At 41.0% G+C, this 22,811-nt stretch overlaps 1 protein-coding gene across 1 annotated transcript; it reads left to right on the top strand.

Annotated features, from left to right (window-relative positions):
* Nucleotides 1-95: 95 nt before the first annotated feature.
* Nucleotides 96-19,614, top strand: CHIC1 (cysteine rich hydrophobic domain 1). The gene is made up of 6 exons (XM_005527388.3): nucleotides 96-274; nucleotides 6,606-6,660; nucleotides 13,001-13,156; nucleotides 14,752-14,808; nucleotides 14,993-15,052; nucleotides 15,731-19,614. Exons 1-6 carry the CDS (start codon nucleotides 105-107, stop codon nucleotides 15,779-15,781), a joined length of 549 nt encoding a protein of 182 aa, XP_005527445.1. The 5' UTR covers nucleotides 96-104; the 3' UTR covers nucleotides 15,782-19,614.
* Nucleotides 19,615-22,811: the final 3,197 nt, after the last annotated feature.

The following is a 22,811-nucleotide window of genomic DNA, read 5'->3' as shown; positions in this document are numbered from 1 at the left end:
GGCCGCGCTGCGCCTGCGCACTGCCCTCCCGCCTCCCGCCGCTGGGGCCGAGGCGCGGCCCCGCCCCCGGCGCGCGCTGCGCAGGCGCGGCGGGAGGGCCGGCGATGAGCGTCCTGCTGCCCAATATGGCGGACTTCGACACGATCTACGAGCTGGAGGAGGAGGACGAGGAGGAGCAGGATGAGCCCGAGCCCGTGGTGCGGAGCCAGGAGCTGCCCCGGCCCCGCGACGCGCCCGATCCCGTAGCGGTACGGGGCGCCGGGCACATCACCGTGTAAGGAAGGAGCGGGGGCAGCGTGAGGGGCCGGTGTGGCGGGGCGGTGTAGCCGGGCGGGAGCGCCGGGAGGGGTGAGGGCAGCGGGAGCACCGTGCCCCGGCCCTGTCGGCCCTAGCCTCCCGCCCCGCGGGGCCGAGAGCCGCAGCCCTGCGCCCCCCTCCCCTGCTCCTTGAGGGGAACTGTGCTTTTAACGTGGGTTATTTTCCGGTAGCTCGAGGAAGCCCCCAGCCGTGAATGAACAGCCGGAGTTGGCTGTTGGCTGCGGAGGCTGCAGCGCAGCCCTGGCAGCCCTCCCTGTTTGCTCCTCTTTATCCAAACAATTTGTTAGATAAAAAGCAAAGTCCACGCGATGCGAGGACGAACAGCCTGTTCAGACCAACTCGCTGTGACCCTTGTGTGCCATAGCTGAGCCGGGGAGCCCCCACACTGCACTGCAGAGGAGGCTCCTGCCTGTGCTGTACTTCATCTGCTCCAAACTTAGTTGTGAGTTTGGTTTAGATTGAGTGTTTTTTATCACTGGAACACAGTGTGAGCCAGAATGTTTGCTGCTCATTTAAACAGTTGAACAGAAGACGAGCAAGCTGTGTTTCCTTATATGTAATGTTTACTCATAGGGATTTTCTTAGTATTCCTGCTCCAGCAAGCTGAAGAATTAATAGAACCAAGTGCATCCTTGACAAGTTGTTGGTTGTCACGTTAATTTTCGTGGCAAGGAGGGAGGTATTGAAATTTATGTATTGCAGAGACCCACTAAGCTTGTGTTGCTTTGGCTCTGTCTTTGGATTGTGTGAATTTCACATTTCTCTCTGTAAATAGGTGCAGTGTGATCTAACTCCCTGCAGCGAAAGCACTGGGTAGGGAAGGCTCTCCCATCCCATGGGAAGTGGTGTTGGATCTGATACTGTGTTCTCATGGAAGCCTGGATCAGGGTTGCATTGAGCTGCTGCCAGTGGGGAGTTGCTCTGCTGCACTGCAATGCATTTGCTCGTGCAGATGGAATTTTTTTGTGTCCTCACCCCAAATAGCTGCTGGCCTGACTAAAGGAGAGGTGGAACACAAGCAAGGTGCTCAGAATACCAAGTACCCATCTTAGGAGTTACCTGATTTGAAGTGCTGAAATGGAAAAAACATTACACACTCATCTGCTTTGCTTTCTGTGATGTTTTTTGTGTGTTAGTGATGTTATTTACAGTTCTTTCTTGGCTCCAGTGTCATTTTGGGATGGGCAGAAGCATCTCCAAGAACTAGTGATGTCTACATCAAAAAAAAACACTCTTGTCAGTAAAGTGGAAATCCTTAGCTAGCTACCTGCCCTTGCAACCAGCTGAGCTGAATCCCCATCCAACTTCTTTTCCCTTTCTCCCACCCCTCTCAGCTTTCTTCCTGTAACAGGACCTACCTGCATGGTAGGAGGCAGCTTTTATCAGCTCATGCTGTATTTTTAAAATCTCCTGATTTTATACTGATAAAAACAGTTATTGGATGCTACCAATAAAATGCAGATAAACCCTGGACACTGAAGTACATAATCCCAACCCTGTATTAAATGGGAACTGGTTTGCTTCCCAAAGAGTTTGTGTGTTGGAACTGTGTCACTTTTTGATCACATAGATGCTGCTGCTTTTGAAATCAGTTGGCTGCAGAAGCAGCCTGCTCCAGTTACTGAAGGGAGAGACGTCATCCTGGAAAACTTGGGTTTCTTTTCTGAACCTGTCTGGAGTACTGCTAATGAAAATGTCTGTCCTGACAAGTCAGGCACTATTAAAAAAAAGAAAACCAGTTATCTTTATAAAGCCATTGTTTTCCTTGGATTTTTGTTTCAGATGTCTCCTGTTTCTCATCTGACCCTGGCCTTCTTGAATACTTTTGGTGTATAGAGAAGGGATAGCTCTCAAATTCCAGGGTCATCTGCTTCAGCTTTTCATGCCCAGTTCTCTTATGAAACTCCCAAGTTGGTAGATTCAATCACTGTTGGTTTCTTGCAAGAGACTTTTTATTCTTATGACCTTGTCAGTGAGCTGCTCACTCTGTTAGAGTAACTATTCTGCAGTATCCAACAGTACTAAATATAAATTCCAAGAGTTTTCTAAGGGTATTTAGCAGCATCTTGCTTTTCCCAGTTTACTTTTGCTAGCCCTTCTATGCCTGTGTGTGGTAAGAGTGACCACATAAAGTGTATTTGTTTTAGTTTAGTTGGAGAGGATGCGTGTAAAAACAGTTGGCAAAATCTATGTTCATCTTATCCAGGATTCTTTGAAAAAATTCTGTCATAGTCATTGTGTTTGAAAGCTTTTGAATTTTTGCACTAGGTCCTAGTAAATGCCTGTTCTCCTGCAATTCCATTTTGATGAGTTATAAACACCTTGTTTGCTGTTTCTCCCATAGTCAGTGTGACTCTGCTTGCTGTATCCAAGTATCTCCACACAGGCATTTGTAGTGAAGACTGAGTCATGCCTAGCAAAGGAAAGGCAATAACTTTCAAAACCAGAGCAGGAACCAAACTGTAATCTGGTTATAGGGTTGTATTTATCTGTATATTTATTTATAAAATTTATAATTTTTCTATGTCATTAAGCCCATGTGGATGGATGGTAATGAGGTAAGGAAATATCCATTAAACATATTTTTGCCATTAGTATCCAGCTTCCTGCTGAAGTCTGCAAACCTCCTGGTTTTGGCTAGAAGTTAACTTTTGGTACTCTATCCTGTTTTCTGTAGGAGTGCCCCAGGGACCCACAGTCCAGGTGCTGATGCAAAGTTTATTTTCATCAGCTGGGGAAGGGAGGGAAGAGCCAGTTGAGATAACATTTGATTATTATCTGGTATTGTTCCACCTTCCACCTATTTAAAATAGCAAATGACCTCAGCCTTCCACTCATTACCAAAAACTTCATTTTCCAAACCATCATCCATGGGTAAAGATTCTTGGATACTTCTGTTGGCTTCATGGGAAAATGTTCTGAACTGGAAAACATTAAATGTTCAAGGAGATTTCAGCTCAGAGCTCTTGAGGAATGTCATCTTTACCCTCTAATGCTGATGCATCATAAAGAGCAGAGTAGGATCTGAGCTCCACTCTTGCAGAGAGGTTAAACATAACCTGGATTAGGTGTGGGGAAGGGAGCTGTGCTCGAATGGGGTTGGAGAGCTTCACTAAACAGGTTTAACTTGTGCAGTCTAGTAAGGCTGATTACTATCTATAAATCTATATTACTATCTATAAATACAGGAGTGGGAGAAATGAGAATGAGGTGAGGCTGAAGTCAAAATAAAAAGGCAAAGCACCTATGAATATTTCTCTTCTAGATGTAAAATCTTTCTGTTTCAGTTCTGGGGACAGAAAACCTGAGCTACTGCTTTGTAAAATAATAAACGTTATCTTGTGGTACCTGTTGCAGGTGAGGTTTGCAACTGGTGGTTCAAGATGTTCATTTCAGCCTTTAACTGAGGGATTTATGCATTTCTCTTATTATAGCTCCCTAGGACAAGTTCTTCTCACCACTCTACAGATGGGGGAAAATGAGGTGATGGGATTTGTCTGATGCCATCCACGAGAACAGAGAAAGAGGGGCAGAACTGGCAAGTGAGGTCATCCTAGTTCTATTGCAGCCTCTAGGAAACAGTGCCTGGCTTTTAGAGGTACTTGTCATGCAGTGAGAAAAGTGCAAAGGACGTGGGTGACTGATCTGAATTTCTAAATGTTACACTTTGGGCAGCTTGCACTGAGGAGTCACAGAACTGGCCCAGAAATAAATCATCACCAACTGCTGTTCTAAGTGACTTAAACGACAGCTACTGGAATTGATGTTATAGTGATTCTTAAATATACTGAGTTTTAGAAGATTTCATAGGCCTGCTCATGCTAAATCTGTTGTAGGAAATCTAATTAAGTTAATTGCCTGTTGATCAAGATTTTAACTTCTTTGCATGAAAGATTCTAATAACACTTCAGTACTTTCACAAAGTTGTACAACTGTATAACATCCTGCTTCAATCTTTTTATTTTATTTGGTTGTTGAGACACCTCTCTGCTCCATCTAAAAGGAATTTAATGTTTCTAAACCCTGTAGTAAATAAGTAAATATCACAGAATAGTCTATAAAACTTCTAGAGATATTTTAGTAAAGTTATGCTAAGGGCCATCAGTGATTCTGACTGAATACAGTATTTAAAGGATAGTTAAACAAAGTTATATTCTTCAGCCACTCGCAGGTGTCAGTGTGAGAGATGCTTCTCTGTAACTCAGGTTTCCTGGACATGCTGCAACTGAAGGGAGTGTTTTGGCAGCTGATAAAAATTTGGAGGTTTTAATGTGTTTCATGACACCAACTTTGAAATTTAACCCAAAACATACTGTGATCTTGCATTCCTAATCAGATTTATTAATCAGAAAGCACTAATTTATCTTGTTCTTTATGGAAATTGGGATGCAGTGGGAATTTTAACGAGTGTATGTGATCAGTGGGATGAAAGACACTACCTGTGGCTTAGGAAGTGTTTGAACTCTGAATTTTTGAAGGTCAGAGGAGGGTTCTGAGGAGCAGCCTGGTACGTCTGCTCTTTTTTTTTTTCATTTCTTTTGCTGTTTCCTAAGCTTCTGCTCCTGGCCTCTGTAAAAATCAGTGTTGTGGACAAAATGGACCTTTGGCATGATTAAGTGGAATTGGTCTGTTATATGGGTAGAGTAAATAATTCTTGAATTTTCCAGTAGTTCTTTTATTGTGTTGTCTGATTGCTCCTACTTTGTGATCGTTTCAGGCTGTTCCATTGCTGATGCATAGAAAAGTCTGTGTTCCTCAAAGCAAGCTTGTGAATGTGCTTTATAATTTTAGTCTTTTTTTTAAGACTGAAAAGACTACTTCATTGCTCTCCCAGCTTCCTTAAAACTAAATATATAGCATTACAAAACCTGGAAGATTTCAGCTTAAAAAGAAAAGGTACAAAATGTGGAGGCTGACTTGCCAGATTACAAAGAGAATGGAAATGTGCTATATTAGTAACCTTTGTGCTTGCCTAAAATCCTACTGGTTTTACTGTTTGGGGTTTTTAGTAATGTTTTACACAACTACTGCTCTTTACAAGAGGTTCTAACTTAAATTATTCATCAGAGGACTGGATGAACTTCACCAGTGTTGTTGCCAAACATTTCGGTTTCTGGATTTCTAGAGACGGCACAAGCTCTTCTGTTCTACCTCTCTCTTCTTTAAGGTTGATTTGACTTTTTGTTACCTCTGAACAATTTCCATTGTCAGTTTTGGACATCTGGGTTATTACACAGTGCACAGGAGTGTGGGTGTGTGATATAATGATGGGCACTGATGTCCAGGGAAAGGTCTTGGAACCTTTCCTACCCAAACCATTCCACAGTTCTTTGATATTTCAGCAATACTGGTATTGCTACAAAGGACCAGTTTGGAGTATGGCAGGTGTCAGTTTGACTCAAAGCAAAGTTTGTTTCTTCAAGAACTCCTTCAATACCAAACGTATTTGTGTTCTCCTTTTTGGCAGTGATTCTTTCAGGTATTTTGATTTTTTTTTAACAGATACTCAGGAGATAGTTTAGCAGAGATGACTTGATGTACAATATATTTAACTTTCATCAAACATACATATTGTAGCTGAGGGCCAGCTGCTGCTGTATTTTCTTAAAATACTGAATTTTAAAGGTTCAGGAGTTTTGGAATAAGTGGTAACAGGTTTACAAGCCAAATCCAGCTCCCTGGAGCTTTCCCTGGTTATAATGAAAACCTTTTGCTCAAACCCCAGAACACTTCAGTGAAGAGTGGTCACAATGGTACCCAAAACTTAATTTTCATTAAGTTCATAGTTGTTGTAAAACTGTACTTTGTGTGGGCTCTTGCGCATTTTGCATGAGGTACCTTAACATAGCCCAAAGGAAGTTTTTAAAACCACATGGTTATAAATTTCTAAGATGATGAACGGGTTCCTTAAAACATTGCATGTGGAACAATTGCATGTAAAAGAAAGTAAAAGGATTGTTGAACCTGGGATTTCATAGCTGGAGGATTTTTTTCTTACAGAAATCAAAGATTGAAACTTGCTGCCATCCATTTGGAAAAGAATTTTTACACTTCTGCAGGTACTGAAGTAAGGCACCAAGCTGTGTTTGTCTGGAAATGACTGAATGGTACACGAGACCTTATATTAACTTAGGTCAAAAGCTCGTGAAATAATGCAAATGTAAGGGCAAAAGAAATGAATAGTGGTTTCTTTTTAAAGTAAAAACTCTTATTACATTTTTTTTTTTATTAAGGGAAACAAAATAAGTTAGGTGGAATATATTTTGTTTGTCTCTTTTGTTTTCAAGGTTTGGCTTGAGCAACAAGTTTGATACAGAATTTCCTTCTGTTCTGACAGGGAAGGTAAGTGTGAGATTAAACTGTTCTTTTCAATGGGAAGAGCCAGTGCATCCAGTGGTTTTTGTGTTGGGTACCTGAGCATGAACCCACTAAAAACTGTTCCTTGTGGCCTGTGTGACCCAGCTGCTCACTGCCCAATCCCTCAGTGTAGCTGGGAGCAAGAAGGAAGGATTTGCAGTGGTTGTTATCATTATTGACATTCCAAACCCAGCAAAGCTCACCATGGATCCGACTTTTTCCATGCAGACATGAAAGCAATGCTCACTTAACTTTGCTTTTTAAATACCTGGAGTTTGTGCTCCCTCCTGGGTGAATTAAATCAGTACAAGTACTAGACCTCTCTTTTGAGTATGCCTGACAAGCCTTGAGTTTGTTTAGACAAATCTCAGGAAGTGAATCTGTTTTATCTGAAGCTTTACAGAACAGTGTTAAATCTACACATTAAATAGGTTTTTAGTACATTTTCACAAATACTGTTTAGTTCTGAAAATCAGTGGTGACAATTCTCTTGCTTTCTCTGGAGTCCTGTCATTTTACTTACTGCAAATGTAAGAAACTGTAATTTGTAGCTATTAATTCAATCTCCACTAAATTCTTGCTTTGAAATTATTTTTGTAATTGTATTTTTTTAATCTTTTAATTGCTTCATTCTTTTTCTCTTGAATTTTTTTTCTTCCTGCTGTTTCCCTCTCTAGTGCTTTGTTTTTGCTTCGATTTATATCCCCCTCGTGTATCTTTTCCAGAATCTGGGAAGAAAAAAGTTTATTTGGCTCTTTTTACTTTGTCTCATGTCATCCCATAGAGCTCCACTCCCTCTGCAGCCCCTTGCAGAGGTTGAGTCATACCAACAATTCACTAAACACAGCTGGATGGTTGCTCCTGCTTCTGCCAGATCCATCTGGGCTCTCTCCTCCTGCATTTTCACACCAGAGAACAATGAATAAAATCCTTGTGTTGGGGTTATCCAGCTGTTCTGACAGCAGTACCCCTGAAAAGCAGGTTCTGCTTGGAGTTTTTGGGGTGCTGAAAATCAGCCTGGGAATTCTGCCCTTGTTTTGGGATCTCACTGAGCTCAGAAAGACAAATCCTACTGATTCCAGTGTGAGGGCTGCTGACAACACTTTGCATTTCACCACCTTGTCTGAGGCTTATTCTTTTCTGAGAAGCTCTTTCTGATCACTGAACAGCCACAATGCATTTTGGAAAAAACAATTTTATGTTATTTTACTCAAATTGTAGTTTATTATAAATAAGCCTGTAGAAAATATCAGGCAAGAAATGTTAAAACTATATTTAATTATATAATTTCATCTCTTTCTGTCTCTGTAAAATATATTTGGTTTATTAAAAAAACAAACCTGCAACCAGGTCTACAGTTTTTAATACCAGCATCAGTGGCTGTCACATTTTCCACTTGATTATCCTCCTCATGTTAAATAGAGAGTGAACAAAAGCTTAATTTAAAGTTCACTTGAGTGCTTGGACTTAATTTAGCAAAGAAAGGAAAGAAGTTCTTCTGTTGGCATTTACCCTTTTTGTTCCATGGGTGTAATCAGTGCTACAGGAGTGGCATGGGCAGGGATTTGCTGTATATAACGATGCTCCTCTGGTGAGAATCTATATATTGTGTTATTTTGTGGATCTGAGGGGCTTTCTGAGCAAGGAAATTAATTCCTTTTTGTCAGGGGAGAACACCAATCTAACAAGATAGTAAACACATTTTTCTTCCTGCCTGCACACACTGCCATGAAAGACATTAAAAACCAGAGTTGTGGGTCTTCTGGTTTTTAATACTTTTGTCAGTTGCAAGAAATAAAGAATCTGTTTCTTCCTCTGGTTGAGGCAGTCAGTCATCTTAATCCCTATTGAAAATGAAAATTCAGTCATTTTTTCCAGTAAGAAGTTTTTCTTCAAATACCCTGTTAAATAATTCACAACAATCAGTATAGTAGTCAACTGAGACGTCACTTAAGAACCTCTGTTGTTAAAATGTAATTTTTTTGCTTTTTATGAAATCAAAATTTATGAATAACAGTGACTGTTTATGTTTACAAATTGGGATTACAATGTTTACTCTGAACTTGCATTAGTCCTCAGCTACTCTAAGACAATGTCATAGTTTATTCATATTGCCTTTGTAACATTAAGTTTAGTGGCTTTGCTGTCCCCTGTGAATTGCCATTAATAATAAATCCCATCTGCTAATGGAGTGTAAGAGATGAAACCTTTAGATGGGCTTGATGGAGTTCTCAGTGATACTGGTTTTCTTTTGAATTAATACAGATGTAAAAGATGCAAGTTTTTAAAGCAGGATAAAAATCCTAATTAGAGAAAACTCTGTAGCTACACCTTTCTCCCAGAAGCACAAACTTTTGGGATTTATGCCACATTCTTGTGTCAGTAATTTACTGCCCTCAGTTTGCCCATCCACATAATGTTGGCAGCAAACCTGATTTTCTTTTTCTGAAATCTGCAATCCCCCTCCTCCTTCACCCATTTTCCCAGTCTCCCTGTTTTTACAGAGACTTCATAGCTGTTGTAGGTTAGCCTAGAGCTATGTGTTTGTAATTACATCTTCAGTGTTTAATTGAGACTTAATTTGTTGCTTTCCTTGGGAGAGTGAATGTGTACATTTAAGGGTAAAGCATAGACAATAAAATAATAAAGGAAAGGTATGTCAGATGTTAGGCCTAGCTAATTCAGCTGGATTAATATTTGTCTTGCAGGATGAGACATAAACTCACCTGGTTTGTAAATCCTGAGCCAGGCTTCTTTTCAATGGAACATTATAAGAAAAGATTTGACTACACTTAATACAGAGGCAATATTTAACTTTTAATAATGTAATTGAACCTTGGCCTAAATTGGAATGGTGGTTAAATTTAAATTCTGTGTGCTGCAGTTTTACAGGATTATGAATTCTCTTAAACAAGCTTTTAACAAAATTTTCTCTGTGTTATGGAGCACAATAGCACACACTGCTCCAGGTGACCAGAAAATGATGGAGGCAGTGATTCTTAAGGAGAAAAGTGGAATTTCTTGCTCTGATCTTGAAACAAAAGGGGTCCTGCCCAGAGAGGAGTGTGCAGTGCAGGGCAATGTGAGCCATAAAGTGAGGGCTGGGCATTGTGGTGCCGTTGTGCCGTGTGATTGATAGGGCTGCTGATCATGATGATTGAAGGAGGAAGATCAGGCCTGCTGGGCCTTACTGGCTCCCTTCCTGTGTTTGGAGATCCTCTGCATCCTGTTGTAAAATATTATGACACCCCCTCCTTTCCTTTTATGTTTTTTTTTTGTTTTTTCCCTCCTAAAAGGAGCTAATGTCCCTTCCCAAGGTGTACAGCACAGCCAGGAGCAAAGTGCTTATCTCATTCTTTTCAAGAGCCAGACACAAACTCTCCAAGAGATTTCCAGAATTACTCAAAACTAGATTTTCTTAGGGAGCTGTCTTTGTGCAGGAGGAGGTGTTAATTCTGTTTGTTTGGAATACACCAGCCCCTTCACATATACCTTTCAAAAGCTGTACCTGCAAGAAGGCAAGAGTTAAAATTGTGTCAGAAAATCAACAGTTCTCTGGTGACTTTTATTTGGATTCCATCTCATTATTAGATTAGAATAGTTATTTACAGGTATTTTGTTCTTAATCACTGTGTAACAAAGCTTAACTGTCACTGAGCTGTAAACTGAGCAACAAAATTGTGATTTCTTCTGTTTATCACAACATGAGGCTTATCTTGATCTCCAGTTCCTTTAGTTTCAGATGAAGATGTGTCATTATTGACAGAAATGTTTGTGATTCTATTTCCTAAAGTTAGAAACAATCTAATAGTTTGGGTTAGTCAAAAGCATCTTAAGTAATTTCATCTTATGTTGTAGCCAAGAGATTCACCTTTTCCTGAAAATATTTGGTGAGTTAGCAGGTAGTGGTACTTTGATAATATTATATTAAGGTAAATATCAGACCAGAATTCCTAAAATGGGAATTTTCTATTGGTTAATGGCATCCAAAGTTGGTTTCTGGTTTAACCATTTGCTCTGCAGGAAGGAGAGTACTTCAACTTTCATCTTAAAATGTAGGAGCGTGTTAACCTGATGTGAACAGGGGCTCCCTAAAAACTATCTCAGCTACAGGGAATCTCCCTGTGCTTTCTTTTTAGGTCCCAAATTTTTCTGCCAGCTGTGATCTGAGGATCTGGTTGAGTTCTCTTTGTGTTAGATGTTACTACTGATAAGGGTCATTCTTGTTAAACTGAATTCTGGGCTGTGCCATTCCATTGTCTTTGGCAGGTTTGTTCAGCTGGGTTTGGTGGTTGGGCTGTGTTGTTGTAAAGGTCCAGTAAACTTTGTGTCTGAAGGAAAAGGAAACATTCTCTTAGGGAGTCTCAATACAAAAGTATAATTGGGTTCTAGAAAAAAAAAAGTACTTATTTTTGTATTTCACATAAATAGAATGTAAAATTCTAAAAGATTTATCAAAGGAAAATTTGTAGAGATATAAAGATGAGGCCCATGGAAACTTCTTTAGGAGTTGAGAATGCCAATTAATGTAGGAATCTCAGTTTGCTTTGAGGCAGTGACTGCAGCAGCTGTCCGAAGTTACTGCAAACCACCAGCCCAGATGTTCTTTCCTACAAAACACTCTCCCACGGAGAAGATTAAATGGTTATGCTCGTGTGCATGTGGTATTTGTTATATCCCAATTCAAGATCTGGCACTGGCAAAGAAATCCATAAAACCTTGTTCCAGAAACATGCAAGCACAGGATAGTTTGCCACATTACAGTGGGATTTTTTCATTGCAGATGTCCCAGTACAAAGGATCTCAGGGGGTTTCTTTGACCATTTTCTTTTTTGTTTTTTTTCCTTAAACTAAGGTATCTCTTGTAAAACAGACAATTTTTTTTGTCACTTCATTTGTAGATGTAAAACAAAGCAATCTACTTAATGTGGGAGGGGGGGCAAAATAATTATTTTCTCTGTATTTATTAATTCTTGCAATAAAATAATCACACTTAAATTATGCTCTCATGTTATTAACTGTAGGCCTGGCTTGTGTGCAAGCCCAGCTGCCCCTGACTCTAATGTCTGGTGACCTGAATGGCCAGGAAACAGATGTTGTATTTATTTACTCCCTTCCCTGCAATGCTTTAAAGAATTCAGCTCAATAGGCAGAGGCAGCAGCATCAGGTCCACTCCATTTCCTGCCCCGTGGCTTTGCCCCTGCTGAAAAGGAGCTTTGTCATTAAATGAACTTTTGTTGGTGTTGCTGCCCTTGTTTGCAGAGTCAGATGAGCAGAGTTGGGCTTGCTTGGCTGGGGGTTGTGGAGCAGTTCAAGCTTTGTGTACAGACTCACTCTAGGGGATTTGCATCAACATGGCAAGTAGGTGGGAGAGATGGGGGTTTTAATTGTTCTGAGTTCTACCTGCCTGGTCAAGTCTCTTGTTGCTCCTGATCTTCTCTGCTTTGTGTGTTTGGATGCTGGATTGTGTTAGAGGTAAGGGTGTCCTCTTGGAGTCACTGCCTCAAATCCATGTTTGACTTGTCAGGTGGAAGTGACTTGGATTCTGGAGGCAGGTGAGGGATTTGGGGTATGTGATTAGGTGAGAAATTCAGTTATTGGAGAAAAGAGCTTCTTTCTGATACAAAGTGGGGGTTCCATTGTGACTGCAGTGGCAATGCAGATACAAAATGCTTATTCCTTCATTTCAGAAAGCTACTTTCCAGTAAGTAGGCTTTATTCCTAACCCTGCATTGCTCTGCCTTAAATGCAATCCAGTGTATTTCTTTCTAGGCTTCCCTGTTTCAGGAAGCAGCCACAAGGGAAGTTGTGGCTTCAGTATGGGCCACTTCAGGAAGTTATTTGTGGACAGAGCTTTCACCCAGGCACAGTGTAGACTTAGATTGGTGTGACATTAATTTGGACAGTGTTCTCCCTTTCTGTGATACCTGTTTTTACTGGAAAGATCCCACATTCCCTTGGAAAGCAGAGATCTGTCATTCTTCCATGTTTTTGCTCAGTGTAGCCAGTGCATGTATTGCCCAGCTGTGTCCCAGTTCTGATTTTGTCTGGGCCCACTGTGTTATCACATTCATTGATTAATTACTGGTGCAATAAATATGGATGAGGCTGCTCATCTAAAAGATGTTTGGCTTTTTAATTCAGGTTTGTGCAGCACACGCACCAGAAATGAATTTGTTGCAGGAAAATGACTTTTCATGCTCACTGGGTGACCAGTGCTTTAGAAGATTGTGTAATTTTCTGTTTCATTTTAACCTGTAGAGGCAATATCTGAGAAAATACACCTGTGCTGGCTCTCCCTGAAGTTGAGCCCTTCTGTTGCAGGTGGCCCCTGAGGAATTCAAGACCAGCATCAGCCGAGTGAACGCCTGCCTGAGGAAGAACCTCCCTGTCAATGTGAAGTGGCTGCTCTGTGGCTGCCTGTGCTGCTGCTGCACTCTGGGCTGCAGCCTGTGGCCCGTGGTCTGTCTTAACAAAAGAGTGAGTCCATGTTTCATGTGATTCTGTGGATTTTTTAATTATTGGTAGGATTAAATAACTGTTCATAATAATTTTCCCCATTTTAAAATCATGGCTTGGCCTCACATTCAAGAGGTTATGCTGGTTTCCACCTTAGAAAATAAAAGATGTTTGAAATGACGCCAAATTACCAGTTCACTTAATAGATTTAAGAATAGCTGATCTCATCTCAGTTCAGACGGGATGAAATATGATACCCTAAGTTTCCAGGATTTCTCAAGGTCTAAGAATTGAGTGCAGAACTTAACCTTCACAGAGTAGCAGAATTAGACTGAAAAATCCCTTTTCCTCTTCACACCCACCATCCCCACCCCCTCCACCCCCCAAATAAATATTTTTAAAATTTAAAAATCACATTTTTATACGCAATAGACACGATAACATTTCAGAGCTGGGGTTTATTTGCCATATTTTACTGTGCTGTTTCTGTTAAGAACAAGTAAAAATTTATTTTCTAAAGATTTCACCCTCAACAGAGCCTGTAATGAGGTCCAAAGTAATAATTTTGAAAAGCACTTTAGTAATACCAGGTAAACATTATCTCAATTACCTCTGTGGTTTACATTGGGAATTGATTTATCACAGCAGTAAATATTGAGGAAGCACATTAATGTGTTAACTTGAAGTGCTCATCACTGAAGCTGCATCACTAAAAAGTTACAGGACTTCTTTTAGTTCATTTTAACTGCCTTTAAAAACGTAATTATTGCAAAGGTTTATGCCTGAGAGATACAAAAGGAATATTTGCAGTTGTAAACCTATTTTTAATATCCCTATACCAGTGAAAATCTAAATAAATGCCCATGTGGTGGTGTGGTATTAATTATACAAAATTCTCAAGGCTACAGAGAATGTGCACCAAGTAGGGAAAATGATGGCACTTCCGTGGGTGTGTGAGGGTGATAACAATCATGCAGTGATTAAAATTAAATGTATACCATGCAGGATCAACACAGCTGTCTTTTTGTGTCCTTCAAAAATCACTGAAACTTGAGAAATCATCTCCTCTCCACAGTCTTGGAAAGAGCAGAACATGAAGGACACATTTGGTAGCCAAGAGTTGAAAAGAATTTGTTGTGAACTGGGGTTTGGTGGTGAGGTTTTTTTTTTGAGATCCAAATCACAGTTCCATTAACAAAATCTGGAAATGAAATGTATGGAAATGTGTGTTTTCAGCAGAACACCTGCAATGAGTGCAGGATTTGGCCAGGAGAATCTGGGAGAGTGTTTTGTTGGCTGTGGGAGGTAAAAACACCAAGCTCAAAAGGATCTCTTACAAACTGAACGAACTCTGGAAAAGTCACAGGCCTAAGTTGGACTTGATCTTAGAGATTTTTCCAGTGATTCTAAGTTAACAAAAAACATATGAGTGTTTCTTTTCTTGAAAAAAGTGGGAAGTTGAAGTGATAAAATTTCCATTTATTTCTTCTTTGCTTTGTTCTACTTTTATAAAATTTAACTTACTATAAATTAACCGTAGCCAGAAATGCAGTAGTGAGATCCTTCTGGATGAGACTGCTGAACCATTTCTGATACACTTCTGCCTTCCTTTCTAGACTAGAAGATCAATTCAGAAGTTATTAGAATGGGAAAATAACAGATTATATCATAAGGTAAGAAAAGAGTATTTGGTTTTTTCAGCTTTAATAGTACTGGCAATGAAAGATTTTACAGTCTTGTCATAATTCCATATTTTATACTGATCCTAAATAATAGATCCTGATAATTCAGTATTGCTAATGCTTGTTGCATTACCCATCCAAGGTAATTCAGATTTTTTGTTAATTATTTCCTTAGCTTGGTTTGCACTGGAAGCTGAGTAAAAGGAAATGTGAAACTAGCAATATGATGGAATATGTGAGTATTGCTTGTTACTTATTGCTATTCAGTAGAACTGTGATTTATTAGAGGAAATCCTTAGAGACCCTGTGCAAAAAGATCTCCCAGACAAATGTGCAGTTTGGTCTGTAATTTGGAATGAGGGATGCCCACTGGGACTTTGAGTGATTCCCACACCAGCACCAGTCTGCAGTTCTTTAATTAAAATGGAAACAGTGGTATCCATAATTCCTTTGATTCACATAATTTTGCAGAAATATTGCATCTTTATAGTAATGTGGTTTTTTGGTTGGACCTTTTGTGATTTTGTTTTTGGTTTGTTTTGGTGGGTCTGGGCTTTTTTTTGCCAGCTCTAAATTTCACATGGTTGTAAAAAAGACAGACCTTCTAGGAAAGCAGAATTTCAATTATTTCTGTGGTTCTGCCACTCCCCTATCCACTTTAACATGTAGCTGTGAAGGTTGTGTAGGCTTTGGGGAAAGAGATCCACCCCCAAAAAAAGCCAAGCACCCAGAATCCCTCTATTTCAGAATGACTGGAATCTCTGCTTTGTTACCCTGGGGAACATTCCCTCCTCACAGACTATCTCAGATATATTTAGTTTTATGAATTAGCTAATGTTCATGGAAATTGTGCTGAAACTTTGAACTTTTTGGTTACTGTCTTCTGTTCTTGTCTTTTTCCCTTCCTCAACAGGTAATATTAATAGAGTTCTTACCAAAATACCCCATATTTCGACCTGACTGAGGAACAACATTGGTCTTTCATGTTACCTGTCATTTTCTACCCTTAGTGCCTTGTAGATGATTTTGGAAAGAAGATGGTCTACTTTGCTGTGACTTAAAAATGTTCTTCAGTAGAAATCTTCCTTGCTGTTACTTTCTTTTGTTAAGAAGAGAACAATTTGCACATTTTTTTATGTTAAACGAGGCTTCTATGTTGCACTCTGAATTTTTAACATTACCAGTAACTGATAGAGTTGCCACTAGGGATCTTAACATCAGTGCTGCTTAAACTTGTTCTGAGCATGCTGCCTTATTAATTTCTCTCTTTGCTGTCCTCCAACGTGCATCCTAAAGCTGTGTCATCCTATATTTCATCCTAAGTGTTGCAATCCTAGAAACCCTCAGTAGGAATGTCCAGGTAAACTCCAGTAGTAATGATTTTAGTAGAACCTGCTTGCATAGAACTTGAAATCAACAGCACTGGTTTTGTCCTGCACTTTGCAAAATCATCATTTACATTTAGGGGGGTTTCATTAGTTTACCCACTATGGATTTGTAAATATTTGCATTATGTAAAGTGTGGTATGCCAAGGTTTACAGAATGTATTATAGCTCTTACTCTATTGCCAACAGTCCCCCAGCATCTGTTCCATGTGCTCGTTCCCCTGGGATTGTACAGCCCCACCCACACTGGTTTTATGGGAAAGCCATAAAGACTTTGTACATATGTCAGATGTGTAGGGCTCAGTTGCACTTTGTTTAGTGAATGGATGAAAAATGCATTGCATTTCTGTCTTTATTTTGAAAACTATTTCAGGTGGTGTTTGCAGCACCTGAAATACGAAGCTGAAATCTTCACCTCTGCAGCAGCTGCCTTTGTGGGATAGATGGCAGCTGCTATTAACAAAATACCCTAAAGTCTCTTCTGAAGTGAGGAATATATGGTTGTTAAGTTCTGTTTTGTTTTGAAGTCAGGTAAAATTAACCTCAAATCAGAGATCTTTGTTACAGAGGAGAAAAATGAGGAAGAGCCAAATCCAAGCTGAAGTAGAACCTTTGTCATTGTTGTGGTGTGGTTGTACTTCAGCATTTTTACAGTTAAGTGACATGAAGTCCCTTCCAGTGGAAATAGGTTTTATCTCAGTCAAAGTGGAGTTTTAAAACATGCTGAGGGGAGGAAGTGCAGCAGTTGAAAGGGCTCCTGAATATGTTTTGGCAGTCAGGCACTGTCTGGAAAGCCAGGAAAGCCTTGTGGAATTCAGTATTATTTTGGATTCTTCCCTGTTTGCCTGATCTCAGGAAGGGAAGTCATTGTAGAAAAACTTCCTCTAATGGCTGACCTAAGCAAGAGCACTCAATAAAAGAAAGCAAATGGAAATTGTTGCAAGTTCCCTGCCCTTCCTAACTAGAAATAACAAAGCCCAGCAGATAACTGAGCATTAGCAAGTTGTGGTGGATTTAATTATCAGTGTCCAGGCATTTCTTTGCAGCATCTTGACTCCCTGCAACATCATCCCAAGTTGCTTTTTAATTTCAGGGTGACTTGGGGTTTCCTCTGAATGTATTTGCATCTCTCCAGTTTGCAATATGCTATTAAAATACAGTATTTGTAAAACCATTGCATCCTAATACCTGTAGTAGGTCAGATTCCTTGTACACAGTGTTTACAGAAGGCCAGTTTTATGCAAGTTGTTACTCAAAGGGAAGTTTGTGCTGTTTCCAGGCCCAGACTGATGGTTCAGAGTCTGAAATCTGCACATTTCACGCAGAAACTTTGTTTGACTGGTAGATTGGTGACAACTAAATGTGTAATTGCATTTGTGACATGAATAAAAACCTCCTGTGTTGTTTGAAATTATCATTAGCTGCACCTTGCAACTCAGATTTCCATTGCAGAACTAAGCAAAATGTTGTCTCCAATTTATTTCCTTTTTTGGGGGATGAGTGTTAACTGGAAGCAGAGAAAATAATGGCAGAAAAAGGCAGAGTAAACCAAAACTGAATTGGCACACCCAGTTCTTTCCTTGGGTTTCCCTGACAAATTAGTTTCTGGAGTAATTAACAGAACAATGGAAGTTTCTTACTGTTCTGCCAGAACTTTGTTGTGCAAAAAACCTCAAGAAATCTCAGCAGGTTCTGATTTTCTTCTTCACATGTCTCTTGTTTTCTCCCTGTACTTTTCCAAGTGGGAGAACAGGCACTTCCCATGGAACCACAGGATGGGTTGGGTGGGAGGGACCCCAAAGCTCCTGTCATTGCACCCCCTCCTTCCACTAGCCCAGGATGCTCAGAGCTCCATCCAAACTGGCCTTGAACACTTAAGCACATAATATTAATTTGTAAAGTTTACATTCTAAGTACATAAATCCTATACATTTTGATTTGTCCTTAATTATTAATTGTGCAGTCTCCAAACCATGAATGGGTCTCGTCTTTGTGTTTTAATTGGCATTTAATTATGTGGCCATAAAGCAACTGGTAATGAACCAGAGCCAAACCTGTCATTTACAGTAAGCTCCATGTTTTAATAAGTAGGTAAATTTGCATTAAAATGCAAAACCAGCAGCAGTATTATATTTGCATGTGAAAGACACAGGATTCATAGCTCACTGCAAGGTGAAGGCAGCTGGCAGTATTGCTGTGAACTCTGTACACAGGTTCTTTTTGCTTGGGCTGTCCTTTAATACAAGAACACCACAGGTAATTCTGTCTCCCAAGACTGAAAATCTCATTTTTGACAATAAATGATCAGCATGAGTTGGTGAAGTGTTCATGGAGGGTATCTGTCAGAATTTGTAGCAGTGTAACAGATGAATGTCAGCAGAGTGAGTGGAAGTGGTAAAGAAAGTGCCTTGGCTGGTTCCAACACCATTGTGCAGAGAAGGAGAAAAGGGAACTGGTCCCTCTCAGGAGTGGGAGTTTGCGGCAGATTTTTAAAAGCAGCTACTGTCTACCAAATCAGTGTTTATTTCTTCACATCAACATGTTGACACTAATTTTGCTTCAAAATTTTATCCAGGAAATCTTTGGGTTTGTATCTAGAAAGTTTTGTATCTAGAGAGTGCTGAAGGAGTGCAGAACTCTGGCAGAGCATCAAAGCTTTTCCTCAGTGATTCCCCACCTGCTCCTGTAAAGGTGTTTTCCCAGAGGAGGAACACAAAAGTGTTCAAACATGCACACCCAAGTCTAGGTAGAGTGTGAGGTCAGTGGTAAATGGGTGACTTTAAAACAGAAAAAAAAAAAAATTAAATCTGGTGTGTTTTTGATAAATGCAAAAGAAAAAGTTCCTGTGCTTTTCTTGATAGGTACAAAACTCCGTATGCAAAACCATAAATTGATGTTTATTATTGTCCCACTGACAGTTTACTACATTTTCTTGTCAACACACTACCATTGGAGCAATAAAAATGTCAATGTAATATTCGCCATCAGTTATTTATCTCTTTAGTAAGCAGTGTTATGTGATTCTTCTGCCATTCTTTTGTTTTCTGCTTTTGGTGTTCTTACGGTGTTGTAACATACGTGTATTGCTTCTGAAAAGTGGTTTTGTTTAAGCTGTATGAAACTGTGTTCTTAACACTTTTATTCTGTTTACAAGTGAACAGCCACTTTTTTAACAGGACCTCACATCTGGAGAGTTTTCTCTCTGTTTTTTATTTTAAATGAAAAATAAAATTCTAACTGAGCTTGCTTTCTACAATTTACTGCACTGGCTTGTGCCATTGAAAGAAGCTGGAAGTCAGACATGCTTCATCACTTCGAGACATTTTTCTTTAATTAAATTCAAAGATGAAAACCTTGAATAGTGCAATGTGTTTATGGGGAAAAAAAAAAATTAAAAATTCCTGTGTCTTTCCCTGTGGATGTGTTTTAGTGTGATGGCAGCAGTGGTGGGGTGTGTCTAAATGAGACACCTGATACAGCCAGGCCAGGGCTTTGGCTGCTTCAAATAACAAGACTTGGAAAACTTAGGAAGGATTCCCAAAGATGAAAACTGCAGAATGATCATCATATCTGATTTTCCTGGTGCTCCACCTTCCTGGCAGGACAGTGGTGGAGTCACCATCCCTGGAAGTGTTGAAAAACGTGTGGCTGTGGCCCTGGAGGACGTGGTTTAGTGGTGACCATGGTGGTGCTGCAGGTTGATGGTTGCACTTGCTGATCTCTGAAGTCTTTGCCCACCTTAACGATTCCATGATTTGGTTGGTGGGGTCACAGCCCCTCCCTTGGGAGGACTTCCTGAAGGAATCTCTCCTTGCAGCGTTCCTCTCCAAAAGCAGAGGTTTTCTCCCACCTGGCAGGGAGCCAGCCTGAGTAGGGACAGTGTGTGAGGGTGAACAAATCCCTGGCTTCCCAAGGGGTTTGTGCCCAGCACAACACAGCCCTTTGTGTGCATGACCAGCCTGCCTTTGGAGCTGTGAAAGCAGGACTTAAACTAAAGCCTTTGGTTCATCCCTGAGGGAAAAGCACACATTCCTGAAAGGGGCACGTGCAATGTTTTTGTTGGAAGTTGTTTTGGGCAAACCCAGGAGCAGCAGAGCTGATACTGGATGTTGGCTGAGAACTGCAGGGAATGTTACTGGGGTGTTCAGCCAAAACGGGGATGAGGGGCTGAGTCAGGAGTTAATCTCTCAGGGGGTTGAGGAGATGGAATTGCCCAGATTTAGCAGCAGAGGCCTGTGTTAAGGATATTTGGGGTTTGGCCCTGGCTCTGTTGGAAGGCAGTCTCAGACCTGTTGGTAGAGCAGCTTTGCTGTGGTGTCTGTGCCAGTGTATTTATAATGCTGTGTCCGTCATCACTTGAGCTGTTCTAGCTGAGTTTATTTTTCTAGTGAAGCTTGGAGAGACTTAAACCCTTCATTCCTTAGACCAAATTAAATGTTAGCCTCCTCTCAAAACCAAAGTTCTGTTTCTGTTCATCCTGCTTGCATTTATTTGAATTAATTATCCTTGAATAGGAGTGACCAGGAACAATATTCCAGTTAGTGGCTCATGGCCAAGGCACCAGGTATTTATTTCAGTGTTGATAGTTCCCTCTCTTGTGTGAAAAGAATGTGATCCATTAAATTTGAGTGATCACATTTGTCTCCTCAGTGGCTGTATTGTATTTCTGATTCATAGATGTTCTGTGATAAATCTGGGGCTGTTTCTCTTCAGCCACTTGTAGTTTATACAAGTTCCCTGCAGACACTCATCATCAGTCCAGACTCAGCATCTGACACTTTGTACTGGTGAATCTCTCAATATTTCCATTGCTGTGTCCTCCAGTTCACCTTGTATTCCTATAAAAAGTGTTTGTCACAGGCTGGTTCAATCTGCAAAATTAACACAAATGAGTTTACTAGAAAGATTAGTTTTGATGCCTGAATTTTGCTTATGATTTTATAAATGCCCTTTTACTTACTTAGTGCCTGGCCTGCTTTAAATATTTTTATTATTTCTACATCTGACTGAATCAGTAATTTCCTTGTTGTGGTTTATCTGGGAGATCGAATCTACTTGGACTTGCTTGATTTACATCTGTTTTTTTTATAAACATGCTAGCAGCAGATTTGGGTCTGGGCTAAACTGCTGAATTCTACATTTTCCCTAATCACTGAATGTATTTAGATAATGATCCTTTCAATATATTCACTTTTTATTTCACATTCTTTTATGTATACCTTACCATCTATAGTAGCCTTTCTTGAGCAGTAAATTAAAATTTCTGCAGGAAATAGGTTTGTATATTTGTATTCAGTGGTAACCAATATGAGATTTTGGCTAGAAAAGAAACGCTTCTCAACAACAGTGCTGGTCCCATGGGATAGGTAATAAAATTGGAAAGAGGAATTAGAGTAGCTCTCAGACTAATAAGAATTTAAAATTAAAAGGAAAATATTAATCAAAATGTGATGAGTGATCTGTATTTACTGTAAATTATATGGTGTGCAAGCCTGGAAGAGTAATTGAAAACTACTGGTTCTCCAGACGGTTCCTACAGGGATCTCCTTGGACTTTTTTGACAGTGAAGTGTGAATACAGCAACAAAAGTCCAAAGGAATTCTGGGTTTTGTTGTAAATGGAAAACAGTGGGAAATGGAAAAGCCACTGTTGAGGCTTGTTGGTGAGCAGGGCTTTCCCACTTGTGTGGAGTTAACCTGGATCCATGGCTATAAACCAGGGAGTTCATCAGCTCCTGGTGGGTTTTGGATGTCCAATTCCCATTCCAGTTCCTACGGTGAGTATTCATTCAGCGTTCCCAAGGTAGGATCCAGCAGGGCACAAGGAGCAGGAATGGACCACAGCGGAACCACAGGGAACATTTTAATCCGGGATTTTTCTAGCACTGTTTAGTGCATGCAAAAGGTAACTTGCTTCGGGTTTCTCTGTACGTTTTGTGAACATTAGTGCTGAAAATCAGCTTGCTCTAAGTTTCCCTGTGGTACTGATGGAGTTAAGAGCTGTGGAAGAGAGGGTGATGCTCCGAACAGGAGCTCGCAGATGGAACTGCAGAAGGAGCCTCAGGCGGTGAAGTTCAGCGTTCACCGAGGAGCTGCACAAACCCCACCCAGACAGTCCCGAATGTGTCCGCAGCTGCTCGGGAGCACCGCTGCGCTGACAGCAGTGACAAGGAGCGGCATTCTGTGCTGCCCGTCCCTTCCCAGCGCCTCCTCGGGAACCCCGCGCGGCCCCTCACGCCCTTCCCGGGGAGCTCCGAGCGGGACGCGCCTCAGCCTTGCGAGACTCCTGGCGAGGGGCCGAAAGCTCAGAACTCCGTTTTATCGGAGAATTCCGTTTTATCGGAGAATTCCGCTTTGTCGGAGAGCTCGGCGCGGCGCTGCCGCGGGCAGGCCCGGCTCCCCGTTCGCCGCGCATGCGCGCGGGGCTGGCGGGGCGGGTTTGGCGGGCGAGCGGCAGCGGGGCCCTGCGGGGCTCTGAGGGCGGCGTTAGGGCCCGGCGGGGCCGTGAGCGCGGCTCCGGGGCTCTGTGCAGCCGGCGGCACTAGGGCCCTGCGGGGCGCTCGGGCGGCGTTAGGCCCCGGCGGGACACCGCGGGCGGCTCTAGGGCCC

The sequence above is a fragment of the Pseudopodoces humilis genome, chromosome 15 (genome assembly GCF_049639895.1).
Source record: "Pseudopodoces humilis isolate 2021_Gansu_Grassland_sample_001 chromosome 15, ASM4963989v1, whole genome shotgun sequence".
NCBI classification, from domain to species: Eukaryota; Metazoa; Chordata; class Aves; order Passeriformes; family Paridae; genus Pseudopodoces; species Pseudopodoces humilis.
Note: the sequence above shows the minus strand (reverse complement) of the source record. Positions and strands in the feature narration are given on the sequence as shown.

Coding starts and splice junctions, on each gene's coding strand:
- CHIC1 (XM_005527388.3), top strand. CDS start 105: ATGAGCGTCCTGCTGCCCAATATGGCGGACTTCGACACGATCTACGAG. Junction 6,661..13,000: donor CTTCTGTTCTGACAGGGAAG/GTAAGTGTGAGA, acceptor CTTCTGTTGCAG/GTGGCCCCTGAGGAATTCAA. Junction 13,157..14,751: donor TGGTCTGTCTTAACAAAAGA/GTGAGTCCATGT, acceptor CTTCCTTTCTAG/ACTAGAAGATCAATTCAGAA.